The sequence below is a fragment of the Carassius gibelio genome, chromosome A22, assembly GCF_023724105.1.
Source record: "Carassius gibelio isolate Cgi1373 ecotype wild population from Czech Republic chromosome A22, carGib1.2-hapl.c, whole genome shotgun sequence".
Taxonomy (NCBI): domain Eukaryota; kingdom Metazoa; phylum Chordata; class Actinopteri; order Cypriniformes; family Cyprinidae; genus Carassius; species Carassius gibelio.
This window is the reverse complement of record NC_068392.1, coordinates 1,747,332-1,764,915: the sequence shown is the minus strand read 5'-3', so window position 1 is coordinate 1,764,915 and position 17,584 is coordinate 1,747,332. Positions and strand designations below refer to the sequence as shown.

The 17,584-nt window shown below is 37.1% G+C and overlaps 1 protein-coding gene across 3 annotated transcripts in view; it reads right to left on the bottom strand.

Moving 5' to 3' along the window:
• Positions 1-381: 381 nt before the first annotated feature.
• LOC127943379 (SLAM family member 5) overlaps positions 382-17,584 on the bottom strand; it is a 50,333-nt gene continuing 33,130 nt past the window's right edge. The window contains exons 1-3 of one of the 3 annotated variants that reach the window (XM_052539832.1): positions 4,176-6,321; positions 3,201-3,494; positions 384-847 (exon numbers count right to left, since the gene is read on the bottom strand). In XM_052539832.1, the coding sequence (XP_052395792.1) occupies positions 729-847; positions 3,201-3,494; positions 4,176-4,464 (702 nt within the window). In that variant the 5' untranslated portion in view covers positions 4,465-6,321 and the 3' untranslated portion in view covers positions 384-728. Of the gene's footprint in view, positions 848-3,200; positions 3,495-4,175; positions 6,322-17,584 lie in introns of those variants that run through there. The other 2 variants (XM_052539831.1, XM_052539830.1) reach the window with 2 other exon arrangements.

Sequence of the window (17,584 nt, the reverse complement as noted above, 5' to 3'; positions counted from 1 at the left end):
CATCAGTACCAGTTACCATTCAACTGAGCTCATCAACAATAATCCCATTGGGTTTGGCCAGGAATCTTGGGGAGGTCCTTGATGATCAGATGACCTTTAAAGATCATTTTGAGAATTGACAATTGAAATAAAATTTTGAATGATAACTGAAACCTTGTTTAACGGGCACTTCTCATGTTTATTGCCTTCTTATGGTAGATAGCTTGTTGTTTCCTCAACTGTACATCACTTTGGATTAAATGTCTTCCAAATGAATAAATGTTAATGTAAATGAAAATGTAGAGAAGTTAAAGCAGCCGTTCGATTATGAGTGTTTGGTTCTGGTCCTGTAACGTTCTTTAGCTCATTTGGTGTTAATTTCTTATCAAATGTCTCAGTTGTTTCTTCTCTCAGATTGATTTCAGAGTGTCTCGAATGGCTTTATGTTGCAGGAACAGATCACCTGATTGAACTGTGTGTGGAAAAACATTCTCTGATAAACACAATCAATGAATACAATCATACCAGGATATTGAATATCTGTACAAGAACATGAAACTGCTGCAATCATTTCAAATGTTTATTATAGAACAGAATAAAATAAAATAGAATAGAACATCTTCTGCGACAAAATGTAAGATTCAGACTAAAAACTAAAGTTTCAAATAAAAAATTTAACTGACAAAAAAAAGTTCACATGTAAGTATTTGAGAAATAAAAGAGGAAGATAGAAATAAATCAGTATGATATCAATTATCCTGTTCATTTCTCCTGGATCTGATGTCATAAACCAGAACAACAACAGCAGCGGCAGCAGCCACGCCCACCAGAGCAGTGACGACCAATCGGATCACAGCTTCAGTAGAGTCTGAGGAATAAACACATTAAACATGAGTTCAGTTCAGTTCAGTTCAGTCAATAATGTTAAATATCATTTAACATTTACATTTAAATTTAATAATTTAGCAGTCGCTTTTATCCAAAGCGACTTACAAATGAGAACATTAGAAGCGGTCAGGTCAACAAGAGAACAACAACAGTATACAAGTGCCATGACAAGTCTCAGTTAGTCGAGTACAGAACGCATAGACAGGTTTTTTTTTTATATAAATGAAAAGACAAGAAAAGGAAAAGTGCTAGTATTAGCTGGTTAAATGCAGGCGAAAAAGATGAGTCTTTAGATGTTTCTTGAAAATGAGTAAAGACTCAGCTGTATGAATTAAGATTGGGAGGTCATTCCACCAGCGCAAACTTCTGGAGGACACATAAGATTTAACCAGTGAGTTTAGGTAAGTTGGTGCCGTGCCAGTGGTCGTCTTGTAGGCAAGCATCAGTACCTTGAATTTGATGCGAGCAGCTACTGGTAGCCAGTGTAACCTGATGAGGAGAGGAGTAACATGAGCTGTTTTTGGCTCATTGAAGACAACCCTCGCTGCTGCATTCTGGATCATTTGCGGAGGCTTGACAGTACATGCAGGAAGAGCCAGGAGAGCATTACAATAGTCCAGTCTGGAGAGAACAAGAGCTTGGACAAGAAGTTGGGTGGCTTGCTCTGACAGGAAGGGTCTAATCTTCCTAATGTTGTATAAGGCAAACCTGCAGGACCTGGTCTTGTAGCAATGTGGTCTGTGAAGCTTAACTGATGATCCATCACAACTCCTAGGTTTCTGGCTGTCCTTGAAGGAGTTATGGTTGATGAGCCCAGCTGTATAGAGAAGTTGTGATGAATCAATGGGTTAGCTGGAATCACCAGGAGTTCTGTCTTCATAAGGTTAAGCTGAAGGTGATGGTCATTCTTCCAGCTAGAGATGTCACTCAGACAGGCTGAAATGCGAGCAGCTACCGTCGGGTCATCAGGCTGGAATGAGAAGTAGAGTTTGGTGTCATCAGCATAGCAGTGATAAGAAAAGCCATGCTTCTGAATGACAGATCCTAAAGATGTCATGTAGATGGAGAAGAGAAGTGGTCCAAGTACTGAGCCTTGAGGAACCCCAGTAGCAAGGTGGTGTGACTTTGAAACATCACCCCTCCAAGACACACTGAAGGATCTGTCAGAGAGGTAGGACTTAACCCATAGGAGAGCAGTTCCAGAGATTCCCATCTTTCTGAGGGTGGACAGGAGAATCTGTGTCAATAGCAGCAGACAGGTCCAGTAAGATGAGTACCGAGGATTTTGAAGCTGCTCTTGCTAGTCGCAGGGCTTCAGTAACCAAGAGCAGAGCAGTCTCAGTTGAGTGGCCACTTTTGAAGCCAGTTTGGTTGCTGTCCAGGAGGTTGTTCTGTACAAGGAACATAGAAAGCTGGTTGAACACAGCTCGCTCAAGTGAATTTGCAATGAATGGAAGAAGGGATACCAGTCTGTAGTTTTCAAGAAGCGCTGGATTTAGAGATCTGTTTTATTTAGAGAACATCAGTTTTATTTGTCATAGGTTTAAAGTAGCTGAACTAAGTAAACTGTAGTAACATTTCAATATCAATTTATCATTTCAAATGTATTCTTAAAAAAAACAATTAATTCATAATTACATTCCAGACTTATTTTTTACTTTTTATATCAAAATGTTTGTAAAATGCAGTAAATTTGACCAGTATTGGTTCCAGCTGGGATTTCTTTAGATGTCAATAGTTTAAAAAAAAGAAGAGGAAATTATAAAGCCCTTCAGCCGATCGGAACCTGAATGCGGAGCATGATTTATTGTGCGATTAATAATGATGATAAACATCTTAAAGACATTTTCTAAACGTATATTTGACATCTGATAGGGAACGTACTATAGACGTGTATTGCAGATGAACAAACACTCCCCTGATAGCACACGTACATCATGGAGACGTCTATTTGACATCTGCAAGACGAGTGTTTGCTCATCTGCAATATGTCTATAAGACTTTTCTTATTAGATGTCAAACAGACATTTACAAGTTGTCTTTAAGATATTTATGATTTAGAATGTATGTAGAACTTTATTTGTACACAGCAGATGCTTAAGTTCCAGATGAAACTATCTTTAAAAGACATCTTGCAGATGTACATGTTCTATCTGGGTCTAAAAATACGTCTTGTAGATGTAAGCAGATGTCAAAAAGACATCTTGGTTATGTATGTGTGCTATAAGGGATGACAGCCAATATCTGGAAATTCCTGAATAAAGCGACTGACCAATCAGAATCGAGTATACAACAAAGTGGCGTAATACATGCTAATATCATCTCTGCTGTACCTGCACATGTGTGACAGAGTTGAGTGATGTCCAGATGTTGAGTCTGGTTGCTGAAGGGATTGTTGATCACACAGCTGTAGCTGTTTTTATCCTGATATTCCACCTCCAGAGGTAGAGAGAGACTGATGCTGAGATCAGACACACTGATGCTGGACAATAAACTGTTTCCTTTGTACCAGGAGAGAGTCACATGACCCACATTCACCACTGAACACACCAATGAACAATTCTGCTGTGAGGATGATGACGATGATGAAGAGAATATTCTGCTGAAGACAGGAACAGGCAGACGAGCTGAAAACATGAGATAATAAGTTAGTTAGTTATTAATGTAGATTCTGTTAGTCTTCATCCTAATTATTTTCTCAAACCACCCAAAATTTTAATTTTGCATCTGAAATGGGCCACACCACTGACCTGAGCAAATACGTTCATTTATTGAGGACATGCATTTATTGCATGGATGAAGCTAGAAAGAACATGGGCTTTTTTTATTTATTTTTTATTTTTTTTAGTTTGTGCTTTTTGCTAAAATCTTTGCTGAATTAACTACAATATTATGGACAGAAGCTCTGAAATAAAAGCACACAGATATCTGTCGCTATCTGTCGATCAGATGCACATGAGACGAAAAGAGTCACTGAAGATCTATTGTCATGCAGACGCGTGCTATAAAATATTCAGTATAAATAAATAGAGTTGATGCAGTAAAGGCAACATCAGCCTGAAAAATATATAAAAATATGAAAGGTTTTTTACTATTCAAGGAAGAAAAGTTAGATTAGCATTATTTGGGATGAAATTCTAGGGTAGTCGATTCCTTACACACAGTGTGGGATGCCATACAATAATGAGCAAATTAAATGAATGTGTATCAATAAATGTGTATGTTATTAAATGACTAGAATGTTTAGTTATTTGTGTATAATTATTATGAAGACTAGCAGCACAAACTACAGTGTAACTGTGATTCACCATAGACAGTAACATTGAAACTGAATATGATTGATCTCCTGCTGCTGATGATTATTTGATAAAGTCCAGAGTCTGTGGTTCTGGTGTTTGTGATGGTCAGAGATCCAGTCTGATGATCCAGCTTCAGTCTGTCTCTGAATGTCCCATCAGGACCATCATATGTGGAGAATCTTCCGGTGACTTTATTGAATTGAGCTATAAGAGTTTTTGAAAGTCCAAAAGTACACGTAATGAGATTCTCTGTCTGTAGTTCAGTGTTAGTCTGTAGAGAGACTGAATCTCCCTCCATCACTGACACTGACTTCACTTCATCTGAATCAGCAAACACACCTGAAGAACCAACAGAAACGGATTAAGACTTCATGGAAAGTTTGAAATTAATATTTGAAATGAATAATATCCAAACAACAAAACTGATTATTAACTGCATCTTTGTGTTGAATTTGAATAAAACTCTTTATTTATTATTTTTACATTATTTTTGTTGTTGTTTGTTTACTAATGCAAGAGCTTTGAGCTCCACAACATCACACACAGAAAACTCTTTATCTTCAGATGAGAATCACGTCACGACTGAAACTAAAGCTTCAGTGTTTTATATAAAGAAAAGAAGAAATAAAAGAGTTTGAAGAAAGAACTTAACTCATAAAATATACATTTTAAACTTACCAGCCAGATGCCAAAAACAAAAACAGATCCAAAATCTGCAAAACATCTTCAACTGTTTCAGTCCACAAATGTTAAAAGAGAAGCTCTATGTAATGAAATGACAGACGAGATGATGTGAAGCTGCTCTATACTAAAGTGATGTGAAACTGTACTTTCAGCTAAAAACATACATCCTGATGTATGTATGTGACCATCTAGCTTCTATGTTTTTTTATGTTTCTTTTTTATTTATTTTCCACAACATGTTAACTTTACAGCTTTAGGTTTTGTAACGGGGCTGACGAGTCGTGAGACGTGCGGATCCATGTCCAAGCTTTTATTGGACAGAGACATGGTCTTGATGAGTGGATAAAGACTAGAGCAATCAAATAGTGAAAGATTGTTCTGCCCACCTGGTTATGTTCGTGGATGTTTCGACCTGGTTTTAACGGTATTACTACTCTTACCGATACTGCTTAACGGTCCGGTACTTTAACGGTATTCTTATCGGTACTTTGTGTTGTTACTTTGTGTTACTTTGTGTTAGGCAGTCAAAAACTTTGCATTTCTCTGTCTGCACATAATGCACTTTTGAAAGATGCTTTGACATATTGCTTGTGTTTCCGCCCTTACATTCAAAAATTTTGTTGCACTTATGACAACCAGCAAAATCCACATACAGCTATCGGCTGTTCCTTCATCTTGGCTTTGCTTCCAACGTTGTTACGGAAAAGGTGAGGAAGCTACATGACCTGCGGTGCGCTTGCCGCATTCTGAAAAGCTGAGATGTTTTTAATTCGATGCGGTGCGGACACGCCTGGAAAAAACGAGATTGTTGCACCGCATACCGCGCACCTACATTTGAAATAACGAACTTGAGCGCGCAAAAGACGAGATATGTGAATGGCCCCTTATGCGTGTGTGTGCGCCACCCTCCTTCTTGTTGTGTTTGTGTGTGTGTGTGTGACTGACAGACAGCCTCCACGGCGCGTGAGATCTCACAGATTTCACAGGCAAACGTCTTAATATGATCGCACATTAAAAATGTTTGGTGAGATAAAATGTGCCCGATAACATTATTAAGCAAAAATACATAGTACATAATTTTTTTCCCCTCCAGTACCGAAAGCAGAACCGATACCGTCAGATCTTACTGATACTACGATCTTTCATAATTTAACCCCGGGGCCATTTTAATACCGGGTTTCGGTACCCATCCCTATGTATGCACGCTCATAATGGAAGCAACGTTTTTGCTCATTTTGGGGATCACAAATAATTTGAATCATTTCGGGAGTTCAAAGCGGGTCCGCGAATCATTGAGTCAGTTAGCGAACACAAAGACATGACATATCAAAACTTACATTGTCCAGACAGAAGAGAAACTTGATGTTTTCTGTGAATAAAGATGGTAAGATTAGCAGTGCTGCATTTTTCTCCAGATCTGCAATATCTGTTTACACAAAAACAACAAAACAAAACCGGTTATTGGTACACATTATATATCAGCTGCGATGGTTGTCTCGGTTTACATTCAAAGTTTTTTTGGAAACCATGTAAATTTGAACAAATAACAACATCTAAATAATAACATTATTATTTTTCTTTTTTTTAAAATTCAATTATGAAATATTACTGTAATTACTTAGTCAAATAAAATATTTATATAATTTATTTTACACTTCACTTTCAAACATTAATCATTAATTAGTATGTGAGCAGAGCAGCATCCAAAATCAAAGTACTTCTGCTGAGATTCTGAAGTATGCTCACAATGGACACTTTACTACTCCATGAGAACACAGGAGTGGATTTATGAGTGGCAGTGAAGCAATGCGACTGAGGTTTTAAAAAATGTAAAAAAATTAAATGCAAAATGTCTCAGTTCACATTATTTTAATCTCCGATCTTGTGTGCAAGTGTTTTGTTTGCATGTATGTCATTGCAGCAGCACATTTAACTGTAATTGTAATTACACTGACTGGATCTACCTGTGAATCAAATTATTTTAATGCACACCTTTTAGCCAATCAGAATCAAATATTCAGACAAACCATGGTATAAATAGATTTATTAGAGTAACAAATTCAACAAACCAAGCAACTAATGGCTGTGTTAAGGAAAAAAAGAACACTTTTTGTGTTTGTGTCGATTTGCTAAAGTAGACAGTAGTGTTCCTGTAGCTCAATTGGTAGAGCATTGTGGGGTTGGGGGATCGATTCCCCAGGAACACTTGATAGGTAAAAAATTGATAGCCTGAATGCACTGTAAGTCACGTCTGCTAAATGCATTAATTTAATTTAATTTAATTTAACTTGAAGAGCAGTCTCTAGATTAAGATGAAGGTCCTTCCCAAACCGCATCTTCACTTCATGCAGCAGCTACCAAAAAAAGAAAGAAATATTCATTTAAAACAATTTTGACTTTTTATTCAAACAAAAAAAATTATTTTGAAAATGCAGTAGAAATACTAAACTGAAAGGAAACAACACTAAAAACGAATACTCACAATTTGTGGAACCCGAAGAAATGGGAACATGTCCATGAACTCTCATGTTGATTTTGTCATTAAATCAACTCTTTTAACAAGAGCGCATCTCATTCGATTTTTGATATGTTGGTGTAGCAGGTTGTCTTTTACATAGTTCAGCATTTATCACAGTAATGTGCTCCTGAAAACTTAATTGATCTTATATTTTCCAGGTTTAATATAATCTGAAAAAAGTAGTAAATAACAAAATTCCTATTGTATATCTACAATCTCCTAGCATTACTGCTCAATAACTAAGCAATTTTAAAGGGCGGGTGAAATGCTATTTCATGCATACTGAGTTTTTTACACTGTTAAAGAGTTGGAATCCCATGCTAAACATGGACAAAGTTTAAAAAATTAAGTTGTATGTTTGAAGGAGTGTTTTTGTTCCCAAAATACTCCTTCCGGTTTGTCACAAGTTTCGGAAAGTTTTTTTCGAGTATGGCTCTGTGAGACGTTAGATGGAGTGGAATTTCCTTATATGGGTCCTGAGGCACTTCTGCCGGAAGAGCGCGCGCTCCCGTATAGCAGAACACTGAGAGCACAACAGACTTCACTGATCAGAGCGAGAGCGTCGCGAAAAATCACAAAAGAAGTGTTTTTTTGGTTGCCAGGGCAAGACAACCCTGCACAGATTACCAAAAAAAAAAAACAGCATTAAGGGACCAGTGGATGGAGTTTATTTTTACAGAGCATCAACGGAGTTGTGCAAGTGTTTGTGTTTGTTCCCTGCATTTCGAAGATGCTTGTTTTACAAACAAAGCCCAGTTTGACGACGGATTTGCGTATCGTTTATTTCTTAAGGATGATGCAATCCCAACGAAAAAGGGTCACGATCGTGTGTTGGAACCACAGGCGGTGAGTAAAACTGCTTCAAATATCTCTGCCTCCTTGTTAGTGCTTCCGCCCCCCCCGAGACCCGGGTTCGAGCCCCGCTCGGAGCGAGTCGTTGCTGCTGCTGCTCTCGTTCAGTTTCAGCCTCTGGATCTGATTCTGGATCATAAATAAACGGCTGAATCTGACTGTAAGCCATGGTTTGTTTTGGATGATGGTTTTTCCCTCACGGTAATGTCACAGCTTCCACATGCTCTCAACGCAAAATCCTACTAGCGCTCGTGATTCTTTAGCTCCGCCCACACGTCACGCCTCCAGCCGGTCGTGTTTTTCCGGGAAAAACCAGTACAGACTATCTTTCTCTTATGAATATAATAAAACTAAAGACTTTTTGGAGTTATGAAGGATGCAGTACTACTCTATAGGTACTCAAGATTAACAGGATATTGAGTGAAAACGAGCATTTCACCCCCCCTTAATGACATTTTAGTGAAGAAGGATAAAACAGACAAACCTCCTGGTACTGGGTGGAAACCGGATTATCAGTACACAGGAGTACTGGAAAGTTTGAAGTCTTGCATCTTTTTTTCTAAGCTTAGGATCGGAAAACTCTTAATTTAACAGTTTGCAACAAGCACAACAAAACTTATGGATGTAAGGCAACTTGTGACACTGTCGCGGTTCAGGCTCTTTTGTGTTTTAGTGTAAATCCGCTGTAGAAACATTGACAACTTAATTACTAATGTGTTTAAAGCTTATAAAAAGTAAATTACTTTATAAAGAATGTATTTCTCTGACTTACCACAACAATATTTCTATCAGACCATCAATTTAAATCAGCAGATCGGGATCAATCTCTTCTCGACTGTTGGAAATCAAAAACGTGCACTGCACTCGCGAGACAGCGCTGCGTGAATATGCTAGCGCAAATGCAAACAAATTGTTTACATTGTAAAATTAATGAAAATAATGAATTTATTACTTCTTTTTGTTTATGTTTGGTGTTCAACAGATAAAAAAATGTAATCCATATAGCAAAACTGTTAAGTTGTGGTACATAATTTCACATAAATGACAAAGAATTAAATTAAAGAGCAGCAAACAAGGCTATAAGTAAGGGGCTGTTCACATATCACGTCTTTTGCGCTCTGAAGTTTGTTATTTCAAATATAGGCGCACCGTACGCTCGCTCATAATGGAAGCGACGCGCTCATTTTTCCAGAAACATTCGAGTCAGTTCGGGAGTATGGGGCGAGCGGGACGGTTGTCTCGGTTTACATTCACAGTGTTTTTGGAAACCCTTTAAATTTGAACAAATAACAGCATCTAAATAATAACATTATCATTTGAATCAGGGTTCGTAGTTCGTTCGCGAATCATTCGAGTCAGTTCGGGAGTTCAAAGCCGGTCCGCGAATCATTTGAATCTGTTTTTATATTATCAACAATGATGTAATACATATGTAGCCTATATTGTTTGGATTAACTAGACGAGTAGACAGACATGAATGTTTATTCATGACCATACTGAAGTAAATCTTGTTAGCTGATGCTAACTGTCTAGCTAACAAGCTTGCTGGTGCTAAGTTGAGGTCATTTTTTTATAAATAATGTCCAAATATTTTTATTCATATATTTTATATATATATATATATATATATATATATATATATATATAGAGAGAGAGAGAGAGAGAGAGAGAGAGAGAGAGAGATAACATCTGGGTAGAAAAGAAGGGATGTGATGTTCAAAACATGGTAACTACAGTAATTATCAAAGTGGGAAGAGATGCACCCCGTTTGGCCAGGGGTGTTTTTACACCGCAGACAAGGTTTGAGAAGGAAAAAATCATTATGAAAATATAATTATATTTTCTTTAAAATGTCCTTCCTAACTTCAGGCCTTATTATCTTGTCACATATAACTGTGATGTTCTGTAAAACAACAAACTTTAAAATACTTTGTTCTTACTGGTGAAGATCAGATGGTCATCTCTGTTTTCTCTCAGGTGCAAGCTTCACAGTGAACATCACTCTCATCACTGTAGTCCATATCAACAACAAAAATATATCTTGACTCTATATAGTGGTTATTTTGGAAAAAATCTGAGGTATTTTGAGCAGTAGGATTATAAAAAATAGGCTATGTGCTAATATAAAATTAAATTAAGTAGCCTATATAAAATTGCAAACATCTTTCAGTACTTTTTTACTTAAGTACATAACAAATCGAGTACTTTTGTACTTTCACTTGAGTAAAATTGAAAAAGGAGTAGTATTACTCTTATTGGAGTAATATTTTATTATATGTATCTGTACTTTTACTCAAGTACTTGATTTGTGCACTTCGTCCACCAATGGTTATTTGTTCAAATTTACATGGTTTCCAAAAACACTGTGAATGTAAACCGAGACAGCCATCACAGTTAAGATATAATTTGTACCAATAACCTGTTTTGTTTTGTTGTTTTTGTGTTAACAGATATTACAGATCTGGAGAAAAATGCAGCACTGCTAATCTTACCATCTTTATTCACAGAAAACATCAAGTTTCTCTTCTGTCTGGACAATGTAAGTTTTGATATGTCATGTCTTTGTGTTCGCTAACTGACTCAATGATTCACGGACCCGCTTTGAACTCCCGAAATGATACAAATGATTCGCGAACTCCCGCACTGACTCAAATGATTCGCGAACCCGCTGTGAACTCCCGAAATGACTCAAATGATTCGCGAACCCGCTGTGAACTCCCGAAATGACTCAAATGATTCGCGAACCCGCTACAAACCCCCGAACTGATTCAAATGTTTAGCGAAACCCGCTACGAACTCCTTAACTGATTCGCAATGCCCAAAATGACTCAAATGATTCGCAAACCCCCTTTGAACTCCGGAAATGACTCAAATGATTCGCGATCCCGCTCCGAACTGCCGAACTGACTCAAATGATTCGCGAACTCGCTTTGAACTCGCGAACTGACTCAAATGATTCGCGAACCCGCTTTGAACTCCCGAAATGATTCAAATGATTCGCGATCCCCGAACTGACTCAAATGATTCGCGAAACCCGCTCCGAACTGCCGAACTGATTCAAATGAGTCGCGAACCCGCTTTGAACTCCCGAACTGATTCAAATGAGTCGCGAACGCGCTACAAACCCCAGAACTGATTCAAATGATAATGTTATTATTTAGATGCTGTTATTTGTTCAAATTTAAAGGGTTTCCAAAAACACTGTGAATGTAAACCGAGACAACCGTCCCGCTCGCTCCGTACTCCCGAACTGACTCAAACGTTTCTGGAAAAATGAGCGCCCGTCGCTTCCGTTATGAGCGCCCATACGGTGCGCCTACATTTGAAATAACGAACTTGAGAGCGCAAAAGACATGATATGTGAACAGCCCCTTACTTATAGCCTTGTTTGCTGCTCTTTAATTTAATTCTTTGTCATTTATGTGAAATTATGTACCACAACTTAACAGTTTTGCTTTATGGATTATATTTTTTTATCTGTTGAACACCAAACATAAACAAAAAGAAGTTTTAAACTCATTATTTTCATTAATTTCAAAAAAAGTAAACAATTTGATTGCATTTGCGCAAGCATATTCACGCGGCGCTGTCTCGCGAGTGCAGTGGAAGGTTTTGAATTCCAACGGTCGAGAAGAGATTGATCCCCGTCTGCTGATTTAAATTGATGGTCTGACAGAAATATTGTTGTGGTAAGTCAGAGGAATACATTCTTTTTAAAGTAATTTACTTTAAAAACATTTTTTTTGTTTGAATAAAAAGTTACAATTGTTTTAATTAAATTTTCTTTCTTTTTTTGGTAGCTGCTGCATGAAGTGAAGATGCGGTTTGGGAAGGACCTTCATCTTAATCTAGAGACTGCTCTTCAAGTTAAATTAAATAAAATTAAATCTATGCATTTAGCAGACACGTCTTACAGTGCATTCAGGCTATCAATTTTTTACCTATCAAGTGTTCCTGGGGAATCGAACCCCCAACCCCACAATGCTCTACCAATTGAGCTACAGGAACACTACTGTCTACTTTAGCAAATTGACACAAACACAAAAAGTGTTCTTTTTTTCCTTAACACAACCATAAGTTGCTTGGTTTGTTGAATGGTTACTCTAATAAATCTATTTATACCATGGTTTGTCTGAATATTTGATTCTGATTGGCTAAAAGGTGTGCATTAAAATAATTTGATTCACAGGTAGATCCAGTCAGTGTAATTACAATTACAGTTAAATGTGCTGCTGCAATGACATACATGAAAACAAAACACTTGCACACGAGATCGGAGATTAAAATAATGTGAACTGTGACATTTTGCATTTATTTTTTTAAATACATTTTTTACAACCTCAGTCGCATTGCTTCACTGCCACTCATAAATCCTCTCCTGTGTTCTCATGGAGTAGTAAAGTGTCCATTGTGAGCATACTTCAGAATTTCAGCAGAAGTACTTTGATTTTGGATGCTGCTCTGCTCACATACTAATTAATGATTAATGTTTGAAAGTGAAGTGTAAAATAAATTATATAAATATTTTATTTGACTAAGTAATTACAGTAATATTTCAGTCTTTATATATTAATAATTGAATTAAAAAATAAGCAAAATAATAATGTTATCATTTAGATGTTGTTATTTGTTCAAATTGACATGGTTTCCAAAAACACTGTGAATGGAAACCTAGACAACCATCACATCTAAGATATAATGTGTACCAATAATCTGTTTTGTTTTGTTGTTTTTGTGTAAACAGATATTGCAGATCTGGAGAAAAATGCAGCACTGCTAATCTTACCATCTTTATTCACAGAAAACATCAAGTTTCTCTTCTGTCTGGACAATGTAAGTTTTGATATGTCATGTCTTTGTGTTCCTAACTGACTCAATGATTCGCGGACCCGCTTTGAACTCCCGAACGTATTCAAATGATTCGCGATCCCCAAACTGACTCAAATGATTCGCGAATCCGCTGTGAACTCCCGAAATGACTCAAATGATTCGCGAACCCACTACGAACTCCCGAACGGATTCAAATGATTCGCGATCCCCAAACTGACTCAAATGATTCGCGAATCCGCTGTACTCCCGAAATGAATCAAATGATTCGCGAACCCACTACGAACTCCCGAACGGATTCAAATGATTCGCGATCCCCAAACTGACTCAAATGATTCGCGAATCCGCTGTACTCCCAAAATGACTCAAATGATTCGCGAACCCACTACGAACTCCCGAACGGATTCAAATGATTCATGATCCCCAAACTGACTCAAATGATTCGCGAATCCGCTGTGAACTCCCGAAATGACTCAAATGATTTGCGAACCCACTACGAACTCCCGAACGGATTCAAATGATTCGCGATCCCCAAACTGACTCAAATGATTCGCGAATCCCCTGTGAACTCCCGAAATGACTTAAATGATTCGCGAAACCCGCTCCGAACTGCCGAACTAATTCAAATGAGTCGCGAACTCGGTTTGAACTCCCGAACTGATTCAAATGATTCGCAAACGCGCTACGAACCCCGGAACTGATTCAAATGATAATGTTATTATTTAGATGTTGTTATTTGTACAAATTTAAAGGGTTTCCAAAAACACTGTGAATGTAAACCGGCCCCCAATAAGGGTATGATTAAAAAAATATTATTTTACTATTAGGGTAGGGTTGTATACTACTAACCTTATTGCAATCCACTATTCCATTGTATTCCCTGTATTTCATATATGGGAGTAGGAGTACTGACTGAGCCATATATAACACTGTAAAAAAAACTAATACAGTTTTTTAGATGTGACCAGTCACTGGAAAATTTTGAATTGGGAATGTAGATTTTTTTTATTTTTTTTTATTTTTTTTACAATAAAGACTTCCTGATTCAGTATTAGGACATTCATGTTTATCCTTTGATGATACCACTGCTTTTTCTTATGAAATGTACGTGGAAATTGGCAGAAAATTAAAACAACATAAGGGTTCAATGACTGCAATGAATCTTGGGAACACAGTGGTATTGTGTGTGTGTGTGTGAGGCTGTCTGTTCTATTCTCACCTGACTGTTGCTCATTTTAGCTTTTTAGTCTTTATAATCAACAATACGGTTGGTTATACATCAAGTCAGCCCCTGAACATTTATTTTTATTTCAAATCATTTAACTAACCAGCTAATATTCATTAAGAATATAGACAAAACATGTATTAATGTAATTGTCTATTGGCAATATGTTTAATCTGTTCTATATTTATTTATATTTATTAAAAATAACATCATTATCAATTTGCCACTTCTATAAATCAATTACTTAAAAAAAAAAAAAAAAAAAAATCACAGATCCCTTTACTCTTACTCTAATATATGTATCATGATACACTAATGATTAATTATTACTTAATACAAAATTATGTTTAATAATAGAAAACAAAATAACTCCACATGATGTTTCTCTCTCTGTGCCATTTAGTACTTTCAGACAATGATGTGTGTCGTTAATAATTTATTTTGCATGGCTGCATAATGTAATGCCGAAATACACAATAATATGTTTTCAATTTCAAAAAGTAAATTAAAATAAATCATGATCGTTTTCTAAAGTATGTTTTCATGGGTGTTAATCGCTTCATTTTTGTTGGAAAAAAAAACATCTGTCACACATCTGTGATAAAGGCTGAAAGTGAACGCAGCGAAGACGTACTGGTATTGGATGCGAGAACACACGCACCACACGCACACACGCACAGCGCACACACGCACGCACACACACACACGCACACGCACACACACACACACACACACACACACACCTTGTACTCTCTGATGTTCGCTCTGCTCGGCGCCCCTGTGGATTGAAAAACGCGCTGAATCCATGCAGACTCAGATCAGGGGAGGAGCAGGTGTTCTGTCGATTTGTCCTACGCTGTCAGATTTTCCTACCTCCCACCAAAACAGTGGGTAGTACAATTCCACAACGAAAATTCTACTGTAAAGTTATGATTTATTAATGTCTACACCTACCACAACCCTAATCATACCCTTACAGTACTGCAAATACAGTAATTATGTGTTATATTCGCAGTTGTAGCTAAAAGGGATACAGTTACAGGAAACCAACAATAAATATTATTTTCTACCAATTAGATTGCGTTTTTATTAAAGTCTACACCTACCCCAGCCCTAAACCTACCCTTACAGTAATGCAGATACATTAAATATCGTTGTTTAGCATAAGACAAAGGACGCGATATTGATGTGCGCGTGCGCAGTAAACCCGCGTAGGAAAATCTGACAGGGTAGGATAAAATGTCAGGACACCGGAACTTGATGCAGCTTGCCACCGTCTCAAATGAGTTTTTAAAGGGGACTGAAGCGATCACTAATTAATCAAATAATTTTTTAGGGGGGCTGGGCATAAGTTTAGGGGGGCTGAAGCCCCCCTAAAAAGGGCCTAGCGACGCCCCTGATTACAGTAATATTTCAGTTTTCATATATTAATAATTGAATTAAAAAATAAGCAAAATAATAATGTTATTATTTAGATGTTGTTATTTGTTCAAATTTACATGTTTTCCAAAAACACTGTGAATGTAAACCGAGACAACCATCACATCTAAGATATAATGTGTACCAATAACCGGTTTTGTTTTGTTGTTTTTGTGTAAACAGATATTGCAGATCTGAAGAAAAATGCAGCACTGCTAATCTTACCATGTTTATTCACAGAAAACATCAAGTTTCTCTTCTGTCTGGACAATGTAAGTTTTGATATGTCATGTCTTTGTGTTCGCTAACTGACTCAATGATTCGCGGACCCGCTTTGAACTCCCGAAATGACTCAAATGATTCGCGAACCCACTACGAACTCCCGAAATGACTCAAATGATTCGCGAACCCCAACCCAGCTAACACAGTTACGTTGTGACGACGTAACTGGACCAGACCATATTCGTTGCAGCGACATCCCAAATAACGTTCCAGCGACGTAACTTTGTGATTCCCATATCCGTCGTGGCGACGTTATAGTGGAACGTCGCTGGAACGTGATGAGTACGTCCCAACGACCAAACTGTCACGTTATGAGGACGTTCCTATAAAATACCATATTGGTCTCAGCGACGTACCACATAACGTTCCAGTGACGTAACTTTGTGATTCCCATATCCGTCATGGCGACGTTATAGTGGAACGTCGCTGGAACGTGATGAGTATGTCCTGACGACCAAACTGGCACGTTATGAGGACGTGACATTACAGGATCATATTGGTAATTCATATTTTCACCTCACCATTACCTTGAAATACATAAAGAACTAATAAACTCAATCCATCTCTGGGGCAAAAAATAAACCTTATGAAATCTAATTATAGGGGATTCATAGTTAATACATTATTTACATACACGCAATGCAAACAAATACAAAAACATTACATTCTAATATAAAATAGACAAAAACACACTGCATTCATTCACAAATCAATATTTATTCAGCACTACTTTGTACAAATACGAAGCCAAAACATTTTGAACATCGCACCTGTTCTTTAAACATGCAAAATGTTACTAAGTTATGAGCACAGAAAACTAAACACATCAATTCATAGATTACACAATATAAACAATAGGAAATTTTTGTCTTAAAGATGGGGAGATGGTTAATGACGTTATTAGTGAAAATTAAAAATAATTATCAGTAAACTTATTGATACAACATAATTTAGTGCAACAAAAAATACATGATAAATCGATATGAAACAATTCAGCAGATACTGCACCGAGATACTGCACAAAGTAAAACTGTGAGCGTCGTATATGAGGCTCCTGTTATAAATGTCTGGTGGTGATGTGCTTTAATTACACGACATGCAGGAAAAAATTTAGGCTAATTCATGCGCACGATTTTCTATTTCATTCCCTCGATTTGCTAAAACGTGTACACTATTTATACATCAAGAGAACGAATTAGTAAATTGTGCATACGATTTAGCAAATCAATGAAATGTAAAAGTAATCGTGCACGTTTAGTACATAGAGGGAACGAATTAGTAAATCATGGACATGATTTCTTTCTTTTTCTTGCATGTCATGATCAGGGCTCTGTGCTCACTATCAGAGGATAAACCTAAACAATAAAGCAATTACCAAAGAACCATAATTTTTGAGCTTCTCAGAAGAAAAACATTCATAAAGCGTAAAGATATGAAAAATGAACAATATAGAGATTTCTAGCATCTCTCCTGTATTATTTGTCCCACCCGAAAAAACAAAGATTTTTCAGAAAATGAGCATATGGACTTTCTCAGAAGAATCTGTGATCGGTGATTACTGACTGTGGAGAAGACTCTTTCAGACAGTGCTGAGGAGGCAGAGTTAGGTGC